Below are 25,388 nucleotides of genomic sequence, written 5' to 3' on the forward strand. Positions count from 1 at the left end.
TAAGTGTTTTTTGAAGGGGATTTGATGTGCTGTTTGAGTGTGAGCAAGGCTGTATTTATAAAGGAATTCAGCGAAAATGATTAGGACTCGAGTCCAGAAGGGCCTACACTCTGAAGGATTTATTTATATTTAAAAAAAATGAACACCAGCAGTGTGTTGCTACACTATTCTATATGATAGTTACACAGTGGCAACACCAGCAGTGTGTTGCTACACTATTCTGTATGATAGTTACACAGTGGGAACACCAGCAGTGTGTTGCTACACTATTCTATATGATAGTTACACAGTGGCAACACCAGCAGTGTGTTGCTACACTATTCTGTATGATAGTTACACAGTGGGAACACCAGCAATGTGTTGCTACACTATTCTATATGATAGTTACACAGTGGCAACACCAGCAGTGTGTTGCTACACTATTCTGTATGATAGTTACATAGTGGCAACACCAGCAGTGTGTTGCTACACTATTCTGTATGATAGTTACACAGTGGCAACACCAGCAGTGTGTTGCTACACTATTCTGTATGATAGTTACACAGTGGCAACACCAGCAGTGTGTTGCTACACTATTCTATATGATAGTTACACAGTGGCAACACCAGCAGTGTGTTGCTACACTATTCTGTATGATAGTTACATAGTGGCAACACCAGCAGTGTGTTGCTACACTATTCTGTATGATAGTTACACAGTGGCAACACCAGCAGTGTGTTGCTACACTATTCTGTATGATAGTTACACAGTGGCAACACCAGCAGTGTGTTGCTACACTATTCTGTATGATAGTTACACAGTGGAAACACCAGCATTGTGTTGCTACACTATTCTATATGATAGTTCCACAGTGGCAACACCAGCATTGTGTTGCTACACTATTCTATATGATAGTTACACAGTGGCAACACCAGCAGTGTGTTGCTACACTATTCTGTATGATAGTTACACAGTGGCAACACCAGCAGTGTGTTGCTACACTATTCTATATGATAGTTACACAGTGGGAACACCAGCAGTGTGTTGCTACACTATTCTATATGATAATTACACAGTGGGAACACCAGCAGTGTGTTGCTACACTATTCTATATGATAGTTACACAGTGGGAACACCAACAGTTTGTTGCTACACTATTCTATATGATAGTTACACAGTGGGAACACCAGCAGTGTGTTGCTACACTATTCTGTATGATAGTTACACAGTGGCAATACCAGCAGTGTGTTGCTACACTATTCTATGATAGTTACACAGTAGGAACACCAGCAGTGTGTTGCTACACTATTCTATATGATAGTTACACAGTAGAAAAACCAGCAGTGTGTTGCTAAACTAGTCTGTATGATAGTTACACAGTGGGAACACCAGCAGTGTGTTGCTACACTATTCTATATGATAGTTACACAGTGGCAACACCAGCAGTGTGTTGCTACACTATTCTGTATGATAGTTACACAGTGGCAACACCAGCAGTGTGTTGCTACACTATTCTATATGATAGTTACACAGTGGGAACACCAGCAGTGTGTTGCTACACTATTCTATATGATAATTACACAGTGGGAACACCAGCAGTGTGTTGCTACACTATTCTATATGATAGTTACACAGTGGGAACACCAACAGTTTGTTGCTACACTATTCTATATGATAGTTACACAGTGGGAACACCAGCAGTGTGTTGCTACACTATTCTGTATGATAGTTACACAGTGGCAATACCAGCAGTGTGTTGCTACACTATTCTATGATAGTTACACAGTAGGAACACCAGCAGTGTGTTGCTACACTATTCTATATGATAGTTACACAGTAGAAAAACCAGCAGTGTGTTGCTAAACTAGTCTGTATGATAGTTACACAGTGGGAACACCAGCAGTGTGTTGCTACACTATTCTATATGATAGTTACACAGTGGCAACACCAGCAGTGTGTTGCTACACTATTCTGTATGATAGTTACACAGTGGCAACACCAGCAGTGTGTTGCTACACTATTCTATATGATAGTTACACAGTGGGAACACCAGCAGTGTGTTGCTACACTATTCTATATGATAATTACACAGTGGGAACACCAGCAGTGTGTTGCTACACTATTCTATATGATAGTTACACAGTGGGAACACCAACAGTTTGTTGCTACACTATTCTATATGATAGTTACACAGTGGGAACACCAGCAGTGTGTTGCTACACTATTCTGTATGATAGTTACACAGTGGCAATACCAGCAGTGTGTTGCTACACTATTCTATGATAGTTACACAGTAGGAACACCAGCAGTGTGTTGCTACACTATTCTATATGATAGTTACACAGTAGAAAAACCAGCAGTGTGTTGCTAAACTAGTCTGTATGATAGTTACACAGTGGGAACACCAGCAGTGTGTTGCTACACTATTCTATATGATAGTTACACAGTAGAAAAACCAGCAGTGTGTTGCTAAACTAGTCTGTATGATAGTTACACAGTGGGAACACCAGCAGTGTGTTGCTACACTATTCTGTATAATAGTTACACAGTGGCAACACAAGCAGTGTGTTGCTACATTATTCTGTATGATAGTTACACAGTGGAAACACCAGCAGTGTGTTGCTACACTATTTTATGATAGTTACACAGTAGGAACACCAGCAGTGTGTTGCTACACTATTCTGTATGATAGTTACACAGTGGGAACACCAGCAGCGTGTTGCTACACTATTCTGTATGATAGTTACACAGTGGCAACACCAGCAGTGTGTTGCTACACTATTCTGGATGATAGTTACACAGTAGGAACACCAGCAGTGTGTTGCTACACTATTCTGGATGATAGTTACACAGTGGGAACACCAGCAGTGTGTTGCTACACTATTCTGTATGATAGTTACACAGTGGGAACACCAGCAGTGTGTTGCTACACTATTCTGTATGATAGTTACACAGTGGGAACACCAGCAGTGTGTTGCTACACTATTCTGTATGATAGTTACACAGTGGGAACACCAGCAGTGTGTTGCTACACTATTCTGTATGATAGTTACACAGTGGGAACACCAGCAGTGTGTTGCTACACTACTCTGTATGATAGTTACACAGTGGGAACACCAGCAGTGTGTTGCTACACTATTCTGTATGATAGTTACACAGTGGCAACACCAGCAGTGTGTTGCTACACTAGTCTGTATGATAGTTACACAGTGGGAACACCAGCAGTGCGTTGCTACACTATTCTATATGATAGTTACACAGTGGTAACGCCAGCAGTGCGTTGCTACACTATTCTATATGATAGTTACACAGTGGTAACGCCAGCAGTGTGTTGCTACACTATTCTGCATGATAGTTACACAGTGGGAACACCAGCAGTGTGTTGCTACACTATTCTGTATGATAGTTATACAGTGGCAACACCAGCAGTGTGTTGCTACACTATTCTGGATGATAGTTACACAGTGGGAGCATCAGCAGTGTGTTGCTACACTATTCTGTATGATAGTTACACAGTGGCAACACCAGCAGTGTGTTGCTACACTATTCTGGATGATAGTTACACAGTGGGACCACCAGCAGTGTGTTGCTACACTATTCTGTATGGTAGTTACACAGTGGCAACACCAGCAGTGTGTTGCTACACTATTCTGGATGATAGTTACACAGTGGGAACACCAGCAGTGTGTTGCTACACTATTCTGTATGATAATTACACAGTGGCAACACCAGCAGTGTATTGCTACACTATTCTGGATGATAGTTACACAGTGGGAACACCAGCAGTGTGTTGCTACACTATTCTGTATGATAGTTACACAGTGGCAACACCAGCAGTGTGTTGCTACACTATTCTGGATGATATTTACACAGTGGGAACACCAGCAGTGTGTTGCTACACTATTCTGTATGATAGTTACACAGTGGCAACACCAGCAGTGTGTTGCTACACTATTCTGGATGATAGTTACACAGTGGCAACACCAGCAGTGTGTTGCTACACTATTCTGGATGATAGTTACACAGTGGGAACACCAGCAATGTGTTGCTACACTATCCTGTATGATAGTTACACAGTGGCAACACCAGCAGTGTGTTGCTACACTATTCTGGATGATAGTTAAACAGTGGGAACATCAGCAGTGTGTTGCTACACTATTCTGTATGATAGTTACACAGTGGGAACACCAGCAGTGTGTTGCTACACTATTCTGTATGATAGTTACACAGTGGGAACACCAGCAGTGTGTTGCTACACTAGTCTGTATGATAGTTACACAGTGGGAACACCAGCAATGTTGCTACACTATTCTGGATGATAGTTACACAGTGGGAACACCAGCAGTGTTGCTACACTATTCTGGATGATAGTTACACAGTGGGAACACCAGCAGTGTTGCTACACTATTCTGGATGATAGTTACACAGTGGGAACACTAGCAGTGTGTTGCTACACTATTCTGTATGAGAGTTACACAGTGGGAACACCAGCAGTGTGTTGCTACACTATTCTGGATGATAGTTACACAGTGGGAACACCAGCAGTGTGTTGCTACACTATTCTGTATGATAGTTACACAGTGGCAACACCAGCAGTGTGTTACTACACTATTCTGGATGATAGTTACACAGTGGGAACACCAGCAGTGTGTTGCTACACTATTCTGTATGATAGTTACACAGTGGGAACACCAGCAGTGTGTTGCTACACTATTCTGTATGATAGTTACACAGTGGCAACACCAGCAGTGCGTTGCTACACTATTCTGTATGATAGTTACACAGTGGGAACACCAGCAGTGTTGCTACACTATTCCAGGTGATAGTTACACAGTGGGAACACCAGCAGTGTTGGTACACTATTCTGTATGATAGTTACACAGTGGGAACACTAGCAGTGTGTTGCTACACTATTCTGTACGATAGTTACACAGTGGGAACACCAGCAGTGTGTTGCTACACTATTCTGGATCATAGTTACACAGTGGGACCACCAGCAGTGTGTTGCTACACTATTCTGTATGATAGTTACACAGTGGGAACACCAGCAGTGTGTTGCTACACTATTCTGGATGCTAGTTACACAGTGGGAACACCAGCAGTGTGTTGCTACACTATTCTGTATGATAGTTACACAGTGGCAACACCAGCAGTGTGTTGCTACACTATTCTGTATGATAGTTACACAGTGGCAACACCAGCAGTGTTGCTACACTATTCTATGATAGTTACACAGTGGCAACACCAGCAGTGTGTTGCTACACTATTCTATGATAGTTACACAGTGGCAACACCAGCAGTGTTGCTACACTATTCTGTATGATAGTTACACAGTGGCAACACCAGCAGTGTGTTGCTACACTATTCTGTATGATAGTTACACAGTGGCAACACCAGCAGTGTTGCTACACTATTCTGGATGATAGTTACACAGTGGCAACACCAGCAGTGTGTTGCTACACTATTCTGTATGATAGTTACACAGTGGCAACACCAGCAGTGTTGCTACACTATTCTGGATGATAGTTACACAGTGGCAACACCAGCAGTGTGTTGCTACACTATTCTGTATGATAGTTACACAGTGGGAACACCAGTAGTGTGTTGCTACACTATTCTGGATGATAGTTACACGGTGGGAACACCAGCAGTGTGTTGCTACACTATTCTGGATGATAGTTACACGGTGGGAACACCAGCAGTGTGTTGCTACACTATTCTGGATGATAGTTACACGGTGGGAACACCAGCAGTGTGTTGCTACACTATTCTGGATGATAGTTACACAGTGGGAACACCAGCAGTGTGTTGCTACACTATTCTGGATGATAGTTACACAGTGGGAACACCAGCAGTGTGTTGCTACACTATTCTGGATGATAGTTACACAGTGGGAACACCAGCAGTGTGTTGCTACACTATTCTGGATGATAGTTACACAGTGGGAACAGTTAGTTTCACTGTCATATTCCATCACCCAGGATGTGGTTCATTCAATATGTTGAAATATGTAATTCTGAGCTCGTAGATTTCAGTAGTGTTAGTCAACAAAAATATAGCCCCCAACAAGCAATACATCACTGTATTTGCAAATATACAGGGTCTAAAACCATCAACCAACAACAAAATACCCGTGGGTGGGTTGGTAAAGCTCTCGCCTCACACACTGAGTGTCCGTGGTTCATTCCCCAGCATGGGTGGAAACAGTGGGCATGTTTCCTTCTACCTGCTGTCCCTGTTCACTTAGCAGTAAGCAGCTACCTGGGTATTAGTAGACTGTTGTGGGTGGCATCCTGAAGGACCACAATGGAAATAAGACACTGACATTCTTGGATTATACTGGGTGGCTAACACTCCCCTGGGTTAAAAAATCTCCTCAAATCCCAAATCCTAATCTTTATCGGTGGACTCCTCATAGAGTTTGCGACTTTCACAGATACCCACACACAATATTACTTTGATAACGAACTATGGACACCAGGATACAAATTATCTAGATGGTACAAGAAGAATGGACAACAAAGGGGAGCTGGCCTGTGCATCACAGTCACTCATTTGCTTAGAATTACTGACCATCACAAATGACGTAGTTGAAGTTTTGACAGTAAGATGGAGCACCGAAACCTAGTCATTGTGGGTGTATACATGCAGCCAGACGCAACATCCCATCAGTTCAAGAAACAGCTATTAAAAATTGATGACTACCGGGGAAGTCTTCCGATCCCGGCCCCAAACGTCTTGTTTGGCGATTTCAGTTTATGACGTTAAAAATGGAAGAACGTAGAAAATAATAATATAGCAGAAATAATCCTAGAGGGCAGCTCAGACGAAAACTCTCACACAATGAGCTGCTAAATCCCTGTAATAAGTACACTTTAATTCAGGAAATAGCGGAGCCAACAAGACTCCTCCTCACAGTTGTGGGGAGGCGTCAGTTCGGTTAGTCAGCGCAACTGACTGAAAACGTAGCAAAGTACAATCTCCGAGTCTGAGTCATCCCTATTAGAAGCTCCCAAAGTCAGGGGTTAGTTAGTTTAGTTTAATATGTTTATTATGCACCCCATACCCATCCTGTGGGCGGTAGTCAAAAGATTACAGAGGTACATAATTGGTCCAGGGACTGGACTCCAAAGTTTTGATAGCTGATAGTCAAGCACTGGACCTGTCAATCCCAGGACCTCGGTTCAAGCCTCTCGTCCATCTTACCGTTTATTCTCTCTCACACAGATAATATATATATATATATATATATATATATATATATATATATATATATATATATATATATATATTATATATATATAGATATACATTGTTGTACATAGTACGTCTGTCAGTGTATATAGAATAAAAGCTTATTTAATTTTTTTGTTTTAGAGATGAGAGTATGTTTGAGTGACGATGGCAGTAAACTTGCTACACACGTTACAGAAACCTTACCTACCAAGATACACTGAAGACACTTGCAAACTCTGGGAAAACGTAAGTTAAGGGAGACAACACTGAAGTATACAAATGGGAAAACAGGAATAAATGGGGCATAAATAACGTGTTAAAAATGTCTAACCAAGACAGGGCTCGCGGCAATAGATTCAAGCTGGACAAATTTAGATATAGAAAGAATATTATGAAGTACCTATGTGTCAATAGAGTTGTAGAAGGAAGAACTTTTGGTAGATTTAAATACAAGGAAAAACGGGTGTACGAATGGGTGGGAGTTGAACCTGCCTAGCACGGGTCTATATTCTAATACTTATCTATCGACCGTATAACATCTATTGGCTTACCTAAGATCAATTTCCCATCGTATATATAAGCAAATGAATAACATTCTTGAATCCTGTTGTCTTACAAGGTTTCAAGCCTATCAACTACACAAGGGTCATTACAAGTTCATGTCACCTGTTTAACACCCAACAGGAATAATTTATTACACGGATTAATAAACTCGACATGTATACAGTGAGGGATATACACATCTATATATACTGATTATTATTATAATCTGAAAGAAGCGCTAAACCACAAGGGTTATACAGCTATATATACTGGAGATATATACCTTTTGTCATTATTATTATTATTATTAGTATATTTTGTCATTATTATTTTATTATATTTTATCATTACTAGTATTATAGTTTATTATTTTTTTTGTCATTATACTATATTATATTTTGCCATTATTTTAATATAATTATTTTATAATTTTATTATTATAATTATTATATCATTATTATTATATTATTATTATGGGGAAGCGCTAAACCTGTTGGACTATACAGCGTATTATAATTACATTAACTAAGGCGAACTAAACCGGTAGGGGCCATACAACGCCTTGGGCGGAGACATTAAGAGACAATCACTTTCCAGTCCAAGAGAACAGATCCAATTCCTTGGATCAAGAACCCCTTAAACACCCCCCCCCCTCCCCTCCATCCCGGGCCAAATAACCCAGCCAACCCTCAATACTTCACTACCTCACACCAGACTAAACAATCCAGACCAATTAAGCCAGACGAGGGTAATTATACGCTGACTCATTAATTAGAGTTTGTTAGGCGTTGAAATGGCGATTATATATTCTTGAAAATTGAATATTACCTTGAGGAGGCGTCTGCCTGACGTCTTGCCTGTTGTGTTATTTCTGCTTTCCTGGCATCACCTGCGCGTCCACCACGGTTATTATTGCTCCCGAGTGTGGTGGGGGTGTCCACGGATTATTTTGTAGCGGTATCAACGTCGCAAACACACGGATGATTGATATTATCCACGATAAATACGGATCACTGATTTGCGCACATTCCATCCCTCAGAAATGAGTAGGTGGTCTGCGCAAGCGCACTCCGCCTCGCACACAACACCTCTCCCGTTTTTTATGAATGTGAGATATCTCTCTCTCTTTCTTTACCTTTCTCGTTTTCTATAATAATTTTATAACTAAGAGCTAAACCCACATGGGTCATACAACTCGTTTTCTATGAATAGGATATCTCTTTTTACCTCCCTTTTTTTTGTGTGAGATATCTCTCTCTACCTTCCGTTTTTTATGAGTTATCTCTTTATCTCTCCCGTTTATAGTATTATAATCAAAAGGAAGCGCTAAACCTACTAGGGTCATACAGCGCTCTCTCCCGTTTATAAATGTGAGATATCTCTCTTTTAACCTCTTTATGTAAGATATCTTTTTTACATAGCGTTTTACAAGGTTAGGTTAAGTAATCTAACTTTATTTACAAGTTAAGATCTGTTACCTACATCTGTGCTCCAGTTCCCCGAATTAAGCCTGAATGCCTTCCACATCCCCCCCCCCCCAGGCGCTTCCCCCTTGATTATAATAATGTTACGTACATCACCTCATTTGAAATCCTTACCATTATCAGATATGCTAATAGGGAACAGGATGAAGCTGGAACCATCTGTGGGCCAGATGCAAGCCAGCTGTGAGCCAGCTGTGGACCAGCTGTGGGCGACAGATTTCATGTGGTCAACTGACTTGATTTCAGCGAATAAATGATCTAGGGTACAACCAGCGTGGAGATGCTGTTGGCTGCCCGTCTTGTATAGAAACTGCTGTCTTGCTGCCTGTCTTGTGAAATACAAGATGCCTTGTTGCGGCCCGTCTTGTGGTATACAAGCTGTCCTCTCGCTGTTCGCAGAATGGAGCCAAGTGTGGAAACTTGACAACATTGGCCTTGTACATAACAGTAAAGCCACCCATATCCCTCCTGTGTTGCAGGTTCTGCTGGAATGACAGATCTGTCCAGGCGAGAGATGTGTCGTCTCACTCTGTCAAGAAATTGTAGATTAGATTGAAGGAGTGAAGGGAGGGGAAGGGGTTCTAGGCATCTTTCTCTTTCTCTCTTACTCACTTCTATCGCTTCTTAGTTGTCATCGTCAATTTACATCGTAACTCAACTCTCATATATATTATACTTGAGATGGTTATCACTTAACCACTGACATAAGAATGGATGAATACTGTAGCAGGCCTAATGACCTATGCTAGGCCTATACTGCGATGGCTACTACTTAAAAAAACATGATGAATAAGAGGCTGTTAGAAAAAGAGACATGATAACTAGATATGGTCATAAAAGATGAATTAAGAAGACTTCTTGGTAGCTGCGCCAGGGATAACAGGAAGAAACAGCTGTCAAGTGTATACAATGTCTGACGGTTTATACATGAATGGTGTACAATACCGACAAGATAAAAAATAGACATATTCAACATCTGGGTATCTTTATTGCAGACGTTTCGCCATCCAGTGGCTTTATCAATACAAATTCCAGAACATAAATGGAAGACAGTAGAACCGTATACAAAAGATGAGGTAATCAGTCCCTCAGTCTTGGAGCTGGTGAAGAGCACCGTAGTCTCGAAGAGTCTGGAACACAGGCAAGAAGGCTGGCGCTTATATACTGTCGTCAGACACTGCAACATCGTGGAATCTTGGTCCAGAGAACATCTCCACAACCTCTTCACTACTACTCCCCTCAAGGGAGGTTCCGTGACGCTGGTGACGGGCTCTTACTTTAGGGAATTCGATCTGTGCTCCAGTTCCCTGAATTGAGCCTGAATGCCTCCCATCCCCCCCCCAAATGCGCTGTATAATCCTACGGCTTTAGCGCTCCCCATGATTATAATAATTCACTACTACTGACCCGTCCCTCGGGAACGAACTACTTCCACTAAAAATCCCGCCTACCAGTGATAATGTCTTCTCCCCGTCCCTTACCACCTGACGACAGTATATAAGCGCCAGGCTTCTTGCCTGTGCTCCAGATTCTTCAAGACTACGGTGCTCTTCACCTCCAAGACTGAGGGACTGATTACCTCATCTTCTGTATATAGTTCTACTGTCTTCCAATTATGTCCTTGAATTTGTATTGATGAAACCACTGGATGGCGAAACGTCTACAATAAAGATACCCAGATGCTGCACGTTTCTAATTTTCATCAAGTGTAAATAAAGTGGAGCCTGGAGTTTACCTGGCGAGAGTTCCGGGGGTCAACGCCCCTGCGGCCCGGTCTGTGACCAGGCCTCCTGGTGGATCAGAGCCTGATCAACCAGGCTGTTACTGCTGGCTGCACGCAAACCAACGTACGAGTCACAGCCCGGCTGGTCAGGTACTGACTTTAGGTGCTTGTCCAGTGCCAGCTTGAAGACTGCCAGGGGTCTGTTGGTAATCCCCCTTATGTATGCTGGGAGGCAGTTGAACAGTCTCGGGCCCCGGACACTTATTGTATGGTCTCTTAACGTGCTAGTGACACCCCTGCTTTTCATTGGGGGGATGTTGCATCGTCTGCCAAGTCTTTTGCTTTCGTAGTGAGTGATTTTCGTGTGCAAGTTCGGTACTAGTCCCTCTAGGATTTTCCAGGTATATATAATCATGTATCTCTCCCTCCTGCGTTCCAGGGAATACAGGTTTAGGAACCTCAAGCGCGCCGAGGGGATACCAGGAATGTTTTTTTGTCTTGATATAGAAAGTAGCAGATCAATGGTACACTGGTACCATTGACTGATACAAGAATGGACTCTAAATACTATACATAGTTTCAAGAGTAGGCATGAGAGTAAAACTAAACTGCGCAAGAGGTATGGTTCAACCCTCGCACACTAAGAGAAGTAATTCCACTCAGGTAATTACATTAGAGCCAGGCCAGGTAAACACTACACAAGCGCTCTCATTACTGACCTTGATCCATTTAGTGGTCACAAGTAATTATATTATACGTTGACGATCCCTGGTGAGGACCCCTGTCCTGGACGACCCCGGCTATGGACCCCTGGTGTGGATGACCCTGCCATGGACGACCCCAGCTATGGACCCCTGGTGTGGACGACCCTGCCATGGAACCCTGGTATGGATGACCCTGCTATGGACGACCCCGGCTATAGACCCCTGGTGTGGAAGACCCCGGCTATGGACCCCTACCATGGGCAACCCTACCGTTGACGACCACTGGTGTGGACGACCCTGCCATAGACGACCGTATCATGGACGATCCTGTGGACGACCCTGTCATGGTGTGGACGACCACACCAATGCATACACACACATTATAATATACATTATATATATATATATATATATATATATATATATATATATATATATATATATATATTCTTCAACACAATTCACAACTACAACAAGAATTGTGATTGAAAGAAGATATTTTATACAAAAATATTGGTTTACCTGTGAATTTTTTTTTTCCAGGGTATTGTGTCTGTGTACCAGCATTGTTCCAGTCATGGTATTGTGTCTGTGTACCAGCATTGTTCCAGTCATGGTATTGTGTCTGTGTACCAACATTGTTCCAGTCATGGTATTGTGTCTGTGTACCAGCATTGTTCCAGTCATGGTATTGTGTCTGTGTACCAGCATTGTTCCAGTCATGGTATTGTGTCTGTGTACCAGCATTGTTCCAGTCATGGTATTGTGTCTGTGTACCAGCATTGTTCCAGTCATGGTATTGTGTCTGTGTACCAGCATTGTTCCAGTCATGGTATTGTGTCTGTGTACCAGCATTATTCCAGTCATGGTATTGTGTCTGTGTACCAGCATTGTTCCAGTCATGGTATTGTGTCTGTGTACCAGCATTGTTCCAGTCATGGTATTGTGTCTGTGTATCAGCATTGTTCCAGTCATGGTATTGTGTCTGTGTACCAGCATTGTTCCAGTCATGGTATTGTGTCTGTGTACCAGCATTGTTCCAGTCAGGGTATTGTGTCTGTGTACCAGCATTGTTCCAGTCATGGTATTGTGTCTGTGTACCAGCATTGTTCCAGTCATGTTATTGTGTCTGTGTACCAGCATTGTTCCAGTCATGTTATTGTGTCTGTGTACCAGCAGTGTTCCAGTCATGGTATTGTGTCTGTGTACCAGTATTGTTCCAGTCATGGTATTGTGTCTGTGTACCAGCATTGTTCCAGTCATGGTATTGTGTCTGTGTACCAGTATTGTTCCAGTCATGGTATTGTGTCTGTGTACCAGCATTGTTCCAGTCATGGTATTGTGTCTGTGTACCAGCATTGTTCCAGTCATGGTATTGTGTCTGTGTACCAGCATTGTTCCAGTCATGGTATTGTGTCTGTGTACCAGCATTGTTCCAGTCATGGTATTGTGTCTGTGTACCAGCATTGTTCCAGTCATGGTATTGTGTCTGTGTACCAGCATTGTTCCAGTCATGGTATTGTGTCTGTGTACCAGCATTGTTCCAGTCATGGTATTGTGTCTGTGTACCAGCATTGTTCCAGTCATGGTATTGTGTCTGTGTACCAGCATTGTTCCAGTCATGGTATTGTGTCTGTGTACCAGCATTGTTCCAGTCATGGTATTGTGTCTGTGTACCAGCATTGTTCCAGTCATGGTATTGTGTCTGTGTACCAGCATTGTTCCAGTCATGGTATCAGTCATGGTATTGTGTCTGTGTACCAGCATTGTTCCAGTCATGGTATTGTGTCTGTGTACCAGCATTGTTCCAGTCATGGTATTGTGTCTGTGTACCAGCAGTGTTCCAGTCATGGTATTGTGTCTGTGTACCAGCATTGTTCCAGTCATGGTATTGTGTCTGTGTACCAGCATTGTTCCAGTCATGGTATTGTGTCTGTGTACCAGCATTGTTCCAGTCATGGTATTGTGTTTGTACCAGTATTGTTCCAGTTATGGTTGTTAATTTATTAAGTAAAAAACTTAATATTTATCAACATTTTCACGTTTTTCTTAAAATTTCTCAAAAAAAAAAAAACCTTTAGCAAATTCCATTTTTGTTTCAATTTAGGAAGATCAATATTTTTTGTCGAATGTCAACTGTTGTAACGTCAGAGTTGAGACCAACAATAACATTCTAACCTAACGTACGTTAAGGCCACGAAATACGGTTTTCCGGTGCCTGGGACGTCCAGTACAGTAGGTACCACCACCACCTGTTATTGTGGGCGGGAACGTCCAGTACAGTAGGTACCACCACCACCTGTTATTGTGGGCGGGAACGTCCAGTACAGTAGGTACCACCACCACCAGTTATTGTGGGCGGGAACGTCCAGTACAGTAGGTACCACTACCACCTGTTATTGTGGGCGGGAACGTCCAGTACAGTAGGTACCACCACCACCTGTTATTGTGGGCGGGAACGTCCAGTACAGTAGGTACCACTACCACCTGTTATTGTGGGCGGGAACGTCCAGTACAGTAGGTACCACTACCACCTGTTATTGTGGGCGGGAACGTCCAGTACAGTAGGTACCACCACCACCTGTTATTGTGGGCGGGAACGTCCAGTACAGTAGGTACCACCACCACCAGTTATTGTGGGCGGGAACGTCCAGTACAGTAGGTACCACTACCACCTGTTATTGTGGGCGGGAACGTCCAGTACAGTAGGTACCACCACCACCTGTTATTGTGGGCGGGAACGTCCAGTACAGTAGGTACCACCACCACCAGTTATTGTGGGCGGGAACGTCCAGTACAGTAGGTACCACCACCACCAGTTATTGTGGGCGGGAACGTCCAGTACAGTAGGTACCACCACCACCAGTTATTGTGGGCGGGAACGTCCAGTACAGTAGGTACCACCACCACCAGTTATTGTGGGCGGGAACGTCCAGTACAGTAGGTACCACCACCACCAGTTATTGTGGGCGGGAACGTCCAGTACAGTAGGTACCACCACCACCAGTTATTGTGGGCGGGAACGTAATTCTATTGAAGGAGACGCCAGCTGTGAGCGCCACAGAAGGGTTGCTGGGGAGGGCGGGGGAGTAGGATCTAGAAGCCACTGGGGTTTTGACGGGGAGAAGCACCAAAGGACTTAGGGAGGAGACCACAGAGGATTCCGTGAAGTCCACATGTCTTGGACCTAATTCGCTGACCACAGGATCAGCGAGGATTATCAGGCGCTGGCAGGATCACATGGGCATGTGGAGGACCTGTGCTGTCAGAGAGGCTGTGTGTGTGTGTATTCATCTATTTGTGCTTGCAGGGGTCGAGTCATAGCTCCTGGTCCCACCTCTTCACTGGTCGCTACTAAGTCCACTCTCTCCCTGCTCCAAGTGCTTTATCATCACTGTGTGTGTGTGTGTGTGTGTGTGTGTGTGTGTGTGTGTGTGTGTGTGTGTGTAAACTTTAGGATAATTTTTCAAAAAATATTTTTTTACCTATGTTTTTAACTGTATTCAAAAAATTTCAGTTCCAAATTCAATTTTTATTCTAATATGTGTGAGGATTTTTTTTTCGTATTTTACCATCAACAAAATCGTGAAGGTTAGGTTAAAATTTACCATAAGAGTAGACGAAATTTTCTCTCTGGTATTAATAAAATTTTAAGAGGATAATTAAAACTGAACCACAAAGTGACACAAGAATATACACCGAGAAGTGTATGTTCCTGTTTGTATACCCAGGTGTATGTCTCTCAGTGTTTGTATACCCAGGTGTATGTCTCTCAGTGTTTGTATACCCAGGTGTATGTCTCTCAGTATTTGTATACCCAGGTGTATGTCTCTCAGTGTTTGTATACCCAGGTGTATGTCTCTCAGTGTTTGTATACCCAGGTGTATGTCTCTCAGTGTTTGTATACCCAGGTGTATGTCTCTCAGTGTTTGTATACCCAGGTGTATGTCTCTGTGTTTGTATACCCAGGTGTATGTCTCTCAGTGTTTGTATACCCAGGTGTATGTCTCTCAGTGTTTGTGTACCCAGGTGTATGTCTCTCAGTGTTTGTATACCCAGGTGTATGTCTCTCAGTGTTTGTATACCCAGGTGTATGTCTCTCAGTGTTTGTATACCCAGGTGTATGTCTCTCAGTGTTTGTATACCCAGGTGTATGTCTCTCAGTGTTTGTATACCCAGGTGTATGTCTCTCAGTGTTTGTATACCCAGGTGTATGTCTCTCAGTGTTTGTATACCCAGGTGTATGTCTTTCAGTGTTTGTACACTCAGGTGTATGTCTCTCAGTGTTTGTATACCCAGGTGTATGTCTTTCAGTGTTTGTATACCCAGGAGTATGTTTCTCAGTGTTTGTATACCCAGGTGTATGTCTCTCAGTGTTTGTATACCCAGGTGTATGTCTTTCAGTGTTTGTATACCCAGGAGTATGTTTCTCAGTGTTTGTATACCCAGGTGTATGTCTCTCAGTGTTTGTATACCCAGGTGTATGTCTCTCAGTGTTTGTACACTCAGGTGTATGTCTTTCAGTGTTTGTATACCCAGGAGTATGTTTCTCAGTGTTTGTATACCCAGGTGTATGTCTCTCAGTGTTTGTATACCCAAGTGTATGTCTCTCAGTGTTTGTATACCCAGGTGTATGTCTCTCAGTGTTTGTATACCCAGGTGTATGTCTCAGTGTCTGTATACCCAGGTGTATGTCTCCCAGTGTTTGTATACCCAGGTGTATGTCTCAGTGTTTGTATACCCAGGTGTATGTCTCAGTTTCTGTATACCCAGGTGTATGTCTCTCAGTGTTTGTATACCCAGGTGTATGTCTCAGTGTTTGTATACCCAGGTGTATGTCTCTCAGTGTTTGTATACCCAGGTGTATGTCTCTGTGTTTGTATACCCAGGTGTATGTTTCTCAGTGTTTGTATACCCAGGTGTATGTCTCTCAGTATTTGTATACCCAGGTGTATGTCTCTCAGTGTTTGTATACCCAGGTGTATGTCTCTCAGTGTTTGTACACCCAGGTGTATGTCTCTCAGTGTTTCTATACCCAGGTGTATGTCTCTCAGTGTTTGTATACCCAGGTGTATGTCTCTCAGTGTTTGTATACCCAGGTGTATGTCTCTCAGTGTTTGTACACCCAGGTGTATGTCTCTCAGTGTTTGTATACCCAGGTGTATGTCTCTCAGTATTTGTATACCCAGGTGTATGTCTCTCAGTGTTTGTATACCCAGGTGTATGTCTCTCAGTGTTTGTATACCCAGGTGTATGTCTCTCAGTGTTTGTATACCCAGGTGTATGTCTCTCAGTGTTTGTATACCCAGGTGTATGTCTCTGTGTTTGTATACCCAGGTGTATGTCTCTCAGTGTTTGTATACCCAGGTGTATGTCTCTCAGTGTTTGTGTACCCAGGTGTATGTCTCTCAGTGTTTGTATACCCAGGTGTATGTCTCTCAGTGTTTGTATACCCAGGTGTATGTCTCTCAGTGTTTGTATACCCAGGTGTATGTCTCTCAGTGTTTGTATACCCAGGTGTATGTCTCTCAGTGTTTGTATACCCAGGTGTATGTCTCTCAGTGTTTGTATACCCAGGTGTATGTCTCTCAGTGTTTGTATACCCAGGTGTATGTCTCTCAGTGTTTGTACACTCAGGTGTATGTCTCTCAGTGTTTGTATACCCAGGTGTATGTCTTTCAGTGTTTGTATACCCAGGAGTATGTTTCTCAGTGTTTGTATACCCAGGTGTATGTCTCTCAGTGTTTGTATACCCAGGTGTATGTCTTTCAGTGTTTGTATACCCAGGAGTATGTTTCTCAGTGTTTGTATACCCAGGTGTATGTCTCTCAGTGTTTGTATACCCAGGTGTATGTCTCTCAGTGTTTGTACACTCAGGTGTATGTCTTTCAGTGTTTGTATACCCAGGAGTATGTTTCTCAGTGTTTGTATACCCAGGTGTATGTCTCTCAGTGTTTGTATACCCAGGTGTATGTCTCTCAGTGTTTGTATACCCAGGTGTATGTCTCTCAGTGTTTGTATACCCAAGTGTATGTCTCTCAGTGTTTGTATACCCAGGTGTATGTCTCTCAGTGTTTGTATACCCAGGTGTATGTCTCAGTGTCTGTATACCCAGGTGTATGTCTCCCAGTGTTTGTATACCCAGGTGTATGTCTCAGTGTTTGTATACCCAGGTGTATGTCTCAGTTTCTGTATACCCAGGTGTATGTCTCTCAGTGTTTGTATACCCAGGTGTATGTCTCAGTGTTTGTATACCCAGGTGTATGTCTCTCAGTGTTTGTATACCCAGGTGTATGTCTCTGTGTTTGTATACCCAGGTGTATGTTTCTCAGTGTTTGTATACCCAGGTGTATGTCTCAGTATTTGTATACCCAGGTGTATGTCTCTCAGTGTTTGTATACCCAGGTGTATGTCTCTCAGTGTTTGTACACCCAGGTGTATGTCTCTCAGTGTTTGTATACCCAGGTGTATGTCTCTCAGTGTTTGTATACCCAGGTGTATGTCTCTCAGTGTTTGTATACCCAGGTGTATGTCTCTCAGTGTTTGTATACCCAGGTGTATGTCTCTCAGTGTTTGTACACCCAGGTGTATGTCTCTCAGTGTTTGTATACCCAGGAGTATGTCTCTCAGTGTTTGTATACCCAGGAGTATGTCTCTCAGTGTTTGTACACGGAGAGGTGTATGTCTCTCACTATACACCGAGAAGTGTCTCACTTTATACACAGATGAGTTTAATCACTGTTTCAGGTGCTAAAGTATTCTCGACTGGTGTTGAACAGGTGACATGCAACCTTAATGACCCTCGTGTAGTAGACAGACTTCAAACCACATTAACCATCGATGCGTAACTCACTATAACTGCAGGTTATATAACTGTAAGAACTCCTATAACTGGGTAGCACTGTGTCAAACATAGTAACAGCGTAACCATCTGTAACAGGAGGGTGCACATCACCAGGGCGACTCTCAACCAGCTGGATGACAAGTTCCAGGTGGAGCCAGGCCAGGGCTACCTGAGGGACCAGTACTTGGCAGATCACAAGGTCGACACCTTCCTGGTCGTCGCAAGCAAGGTGGGTGATACACAAGTAACCCACACACAGAAGCTCACAACGACGTATAAGTCCATCTCGGATCATGTACAAAGTCACACTAACACAAAAGAGTGAGAGAGCCAGTATATATAGGTGAGGGGAGGGGACAGGGACGGGAACACGAGAGGAGGAAAAAGTAATGGTAAAGCGGGTAGTGGAAGCAGTAGTAGTAGTAGTAGTAGGAGTAGAAAGTAGGGGGAGTAATTTTAGTGGTACAAGAGGTAGAAAGCGGAGTGAAGGGAAGCAATAGTAGTAACAGTAATGGAGTTGTAGCCGTAGTAGACCTTACCCCAGATCAAGGTGGGTCCTTTCCCTAAGTCAAGGTTGGTTCCTACTCTTAAAAGTTACTTGCTCTTTGAGCCCTGATTCCTTACAGAACAAACCATTCATCTTCACCTAACTAACAGTTAACACAGGTGCTAAACCATCTTCCATAATTCCCACGTATTAGTGAATATAATCAATTCACAAGTAATCCTGAGGACTTAAACGTCTTCTTAAATATACTTGTGTGGGTTAGTTACAACCACGGTATTGTAGGTTAGTTGTGAATTGTTCCAAGCACGGTATTGTAGGTTAGTTGTGAATTGTTCCAAGCACGGTATTGTAGGTTAGTTGTGAATTGTTCCAAGCACGGTATTGTAGGTTAGTTGTGAATTGTTCCAAGCACGGTATTGTAGGTTAGTTGTGAATTGTTCCAAGCACGGTATTGTAGGTTAGTTGTGAATTGTTCCAAGCACGGTATTGTAGGTTAGTTGTGAATTACTGCAGCTAGAGTATTGTGGGTTGTAAATTATTGTTGCCACGTTATTGTGGGTTAATTGTGAAATGTTGCAGCCATGATATTGTGCCTATAAAGAATTAAAAGGCACAATACCGTGGCTGGAACAATACACAAATAACCCGAACATAGGAGAAACTACTTATAACGACGTTTCGGACAGATTTTGGACCAAAACGTCGTCATAAGTTATTCGTGTATTGTGCCTATTCTCCTTTAAGAATACTTCTCTCTCTCTCTCTCCCTTAGGAAGACGAGGGTGACGGAGGTGCTGTTGGTGTGGGTGAAGATCGCCCTCGTCTCAAGACCGCCACAAAGATGACCAAATATGTGGAGTGTTGGGGCGCTGACAAGCCCTTCGCCTCCCTGGCAGAGACAACACTAGCCAAGAACATCCGTCTTACAGTGAGTCTGTGTTTATCAGCTGAACACTGAAGAACTGTGACCAACACACAGGTTCATAAACAAGCTCTCAGAGAGACCTCTTGCTCCGTTTACACCTTTATATATATATATATATATATATATATATATATATATATATATATATATACAATACACACATATTTCAATATAATTTTTTATAGGGCATGACAGCTCATGGTTATTCAGATTATAATTAAAACCAATTATATGATCATGGGGGAGCGCTAAACCCACAGGATTATACAGTGCATGTGGGGGGGACATGGAAGGCATTCAGGCTCAATTCAGGGAACTAGAGCACAGATCCAATTCCCTAGATCAAGAGCCCCTCACCAGCAATTAAAACGAAACCCATAGTTATTAAGAACATTGTGTATTGTCTGTGTAGAGCCTTAGGTATACTTAACTGTGAGGAGCTTTATCATGATAGAGCTGTGTAGAGCCTTAGGTATACTTAACTGTGAGGAGCTTTATCATGATAGAGCTGTGTAGAGCCTTAGGTATACTTAACTGAGGAGTTATATTAAGGCATGATAAAAGCTCTAAACAGCGCAACGTTGTCCCAGTCAAATGCTTGTTCTTACACCCAGTGTTTCCAGTTCCCTGTCTGTCCCACCGTCGTGAGCTCCGCGTTAGACACAGCCTCGTTCTTCCTCGACTTGGATGAAAGGACGCTGGATCGAGCCTTCCCTCCCTGAATGACCCACATGGGTTTAGCGCTGCTTCAAGTGCATTATTGCAGTCATAACTAAGCTCTAAACCTACATGGGTCTTACAGTGCTGGGCTTCAACTGCAACACAATCTAACGTAAATTTGAAATTTAGAGCGTATGGAGGTAGTCTGATTTTACTAAGAAATGATTTTGTAGACTCTACAGTACTCTACTTTTAATAAATGCAGAGTAGTCTACAGTATGCCATGGAATTTAAATAGAGCTACAGCTGTATTTTTGGTTTTACAGAGCGTAGCGCTGATAGAGTCAAGTCTCCTGCCCCCCGGCTCTGTCCTCTGCGACTGTAGGTAAGTTAGCCTCTGTTCCCATAGAGTAGCTGTGATTTATTGGATCAAGAGCATTTTATCCCTTTCTAAAAGGTATTATTATAATCATTATTATAATCAAATTAAGCTCCAAACCCACAGGGGTCAGAGAGCGCTGTTTTTTGAGAATATGTACCCAGAGATGTGTATATCTCAGTGTACACACACACAGTTGACCTCAGTATATTTTAATTAGTCTTGATGTCAATGTACAGGTCAACTCTGGTTTTAATGACCACAGTGTCGTAGATAGGCTTCAAACCTAACTGAAAGGTCTGAATGCAGCTTGGAGCACCTTACTCTTATCACGTATCTTTGGTTATATTGTAAACTTAGTGTTAAATGTATTATCACAGATTACGTCGAGGGAGTCCAAAACTTCCCACCTGAAGCACCTTAAACATTTGGGAGAATCCAGGAAAATGGATATACAGAATACATAATTCCTTATCAATAACTCCTCGTAAAGGAACTAAACCATCTGTTTCAGGTTATGAAAAAAGTTAACCTATATGATTTCTCTCTCAGATGTGTACATTGCATTACAAGGGATGTGGTGGTGATGCTGCAGTTGGAAGGTCATTTAAATTTATGCCAGCATGCAATACTTACAAAAAACCTATTGAATGAACGATGGTGATACCTTCAAGTCACTATGTTGCAGGAACATCGACCCAAATAAAAAGTTTACCATTGGTGGGCCTTTAAGAGGCACGTCACTCGACTCGACTCAAGAAATCGTAATGACACGATTGCAAATAAACCATACCCCCGGCCGGGATTGAACCCGCGGTCATAGAGTCTCAAAACTCCAGCCCGTCGCGTTAGCCACTAGGCACGTCAGTTCCCCTGTCTTCTAATAACGTTATTTTTCCCTTAAAATCTACCTGAGCAAAGCTCACACCTCTGCAACACAACTGTCATCAAAGATTTGTTAAGTTATACCATGAATTAAGGAAAGATCCTGGACTTCACCTTACGAAACAGACACAGCAAATGTGATAGTAATTATGGACAAGGTAGATTATGACTCACGAAATCGTAATGATACGATTACAGTAGAAAAAATAAATATGATATTAGGAGAGATGGAAACTCAGGCGCCTCTTAAATGATTACGTCCAACTCAACATCAACCAAGATACAAGATACTCTTGTGATGCTGTCTTACAAGACTTTATTAAAAACATTACACTCTAGAGAGTATGATAAAGCTCTAACTCAATGAAATAAATGTCTTAAGACTTGCTCTTGTCTACATGTCTGGCTTACCAAGTGCCGGCTCAGTGTCTACCTTTCATGCAAGGAAACTGCTCTAAATGTTTTAAAACGCAGCTTAATCATTATCATCAAAACTAAGCGCTAAACCACCGGGGTCATGCAGCGCTGCGCAGCTTAAACAAGAGTTTGCAAATGTTTCAGCGTGAGACACAATAACATTCTTAAAGCCTCAGTACGACACCCCAGTAATGAAGCCTAATTTTCTACCCGTGTTTATATACAACATGAGCTTCATGGTTCTTAATTTAGATATATAACAAGGGTTAATGGAGCCTAAATTACCTGTAACAGGAGTTTTCGTAGTTCCTAAATAACTTTTTTAAATAATCTACATTACTTACTGATGTACTTTATGTATACAAGATTTTTAAGGTCACTGACTGTTCTAAATTTTGCATTGTACATGCTAAGCTCATGATCCGAACGTTAAACTATGAGTTTGAACATGTTCGACATGACCCGTCATGCGGGGAACAAAATGGCTGCCATTTTTCCTACCTGTCCTAATGTCAATTTAGAATTCAACAATAAATAATCGAAATTAGATACCTTACTCTCCATCATAAACCAATATGTTAGTCAGGAATTTCACTACAAAGACTTCAAACTTAAAAATAAACTCGGCTACTAATGGTGTATGTCCATTACAATATCATAAGAGTACATTAACATTTGAAAGCTAAGTTACAGTGTACAGTCATTTTTACCGTCAAGGTTTAACACTGGGAAGGTGCTGGCATTATATAACCTTACTCACAACTGGCTAATATATCCAGGAGTGGACTTACAACAGGTTAATATATCCAGGAGTGGACTCACAACAGGCTAATATATCCAGGAGTGCACTTACAACAGGTTAATATATCCAGGAGTGGACTCACAACAGGCTAATATATCCAGGAGTGGACTCACAACAGGCTAATATATCCAGGAGTGGACTCACAACAGGCTAATATATCCAGGAGTGGACTCACAACAGGCTAATATATCCAGGAGTGTACTCACAACAGGCTAATATATCCACGAGTGAACTCACAACAGACTAATATATCCACGAGTGGACTCACGACAGGCTAATATATCCAGGAGTGGACTCACAACAGGCTAATATATCCAGGAGTGCGAGACTGGTAGATGAGGGCGAGTGGGAACTCTCAGGTTGTTAGTTACCTGACGTGTTGCTGCTGCTGCTGCTGCTGGTGAGCAGCGTAATTTATTGGAATGATTCTTGGAAACCAGTCAAGTAGAATTACTAGGAAAAAGAAGTATAGTGCTTGAATTCTGAAGAAACCGTGACGTTACAGTTAGAAAGAATAAAAGGGCATAATACCGTGATTAGGACAATACACAAATAACCTCCATACAGAAGGTATGACAACGTTTCGGTCCAACTTAGACCATTAACTTACCACACACAAGCGCAACTAGTCAATGGTCCAAGTAGGACCGAAACGTCGTCATAAGTACTATATGCGGGTTATTTCTGTATTGTTACAGCTAGGAATGTCACCTGAACTGTCACAACGGTGTTGCCAGAAAGATACACACACTGAATCAATAAGTAAGTTTATTCAGGTATACTCAAATACAGTTACATAGAATTATCATACATAGCAGCATATGTGTAGAGAACCTATGATGGTAAATATTTCTTTTATTATTGATTGCTCTACCTTGGTGCCAGCCGATGTTATAATACAATAACATTCCACGTTATACACACGCAACCAGTCCTCGCAAATTGTGTCATTATTGTTCAGGGAATTTATGTTATTTAAGCTTAGTTAGGTTCGTTTATCAGTAAGGGAAGAAGACCACACGGGGAGTTAGATAATGAGATCAAGCCAGGGCAAAAGGATCCACTATGAATGCTGCGGTGCCACTAAAGTTCTTAGAATGGATTATCTAATACGACAACTTGTACTTTTAGATACAAGTATATGGTTTAGATATGCGATCAAACGCATAAGTTAAAGATAGTTATTATTATTATAATCAAAAAGAAGCTCTAAGCCACAAGGGCTATACAGCGCTGGTAGTCAAGATAGGCATTGAAAAAAGAAAGGGTCTCATTCATGGAAATATTCAGGTTACAATATTAAACGTCATAATAAATGACTGACAAGTGTTGAAACACGAAGCTTATTGAAGATTGAGACACTTACGCAACATATGGGAATCTTTGTTGAGGAAACGTTTCGCCACACAGTGGCTTCATCAGTCCAATACAAAGCAGAAAAGTGTAAGGAGAGGAGTTTTAGGCAATCAGTTCCCAGCCTGGAGTCGATGTGTTTAGTCCGTCAATCTTGTAGAATGTAGAGCATAGGGCCGTAGATGTGGCTTATATAATGTAGTCAGGTGAGGCGAAGTAGGAGGAGGAGGGGTCATAGTGGTACCATCCGCTAGTCTAAGTAGGTTTTCATCCAAAGATGAGACAAGTTTTGAAGAATTTTTTGTATCAAGATCCCATAATGATGCAGTGTCTGATAGAAGTGATAATGTTTAAAGTTGTTCAACTTCTGGTGCAAGTCTCCAGTTTGACAAGTGGACACAACATATTCGATACGCCAAAGTACTGAATTTGTAAAAATATACGTTATAACCCTTACATGACTAAGAAGAAAACTACAAAACCTGGCTGAACTGTGATAAGTTGTGGATAAGACACTTGTACTATGATAAGACATTTACGAATCGGTTCCCACATGTCTTGTACCTACAATTCAACAACCTTCATAATTGAATTGAGCACAATATTTTTCCTGTTACATTATTTAAATCACTTCCGAGTCTAATAAATGCCCCCAGGTTGGCTAAGGTGATTGCGAAATAGATTATTATAATCACGGGGCGCGAAACAGGATGTATTAAGGAAGTTCCATGGCCTGTCCCTGCCTTACCTACCAAGTTCTGCTAACAGAACCTCCTTTGTGCCTACCAGCCCCATCATTCAGTAATCAGAAGTTTACGTCTCTGATCAATCTAACAAGTGGTTTCTCCAGCTACTGCGCAGTAGCAACCGAGAACTCCTTGCTGACTATGCTTCGACGAAGTCATGGTCCCAAACAAAAGAGCACACTCACCGGACCGTGACTCGA

The 25,388-nt window shown here is 42.1% G+C and overlaps 1 protein-coding gene across 2 annotated transcripts in view; it reads left to right on the forward strand.

Annotated features, from left to right (window-relative positions):
* The window catches only part of LOC128698484 (adenylate cyclase type 2), a 346,235-nt gene that overhangs the window by 271,364 nt on the left and 49,483 nt on the right, over window positions 1-25,388 (forward strand). For both annotated transcript variants that reach the window (XM_070103973.1, XM_070103974.1), the window contains 3 exons: window positions 18,610-18,742; window positions 19,794-19,949; window positions 20,933-20,991. In XM_070103973.1, coding sequence (XP_069960074.1) covers window positions 18,610-18,742; window positions 19,794-19,949; window positions 20,933-20,991 — 348 coding nt within the window. The remainder of the gene's footprint in view (window positions 1-18,609; window positions 18,743-19,793; window positions 19,950-20,932; window positions 20,992-25,388) is intronic.

Source organism: Cherax quadricarinatus, chromosome 88 (assembly GCF_038502225.1).
Source record: "Cherax quadricarinatus isolate ZL_2023a chromosome 88, ASM3850222v1, whole genome shotgun sequence".
NCBI lineage: Eukaryota > Metazoa > Arthropoda > Malacostraca > Decapoda > Parastacidae > Cherax > Cherax quadricarinatus.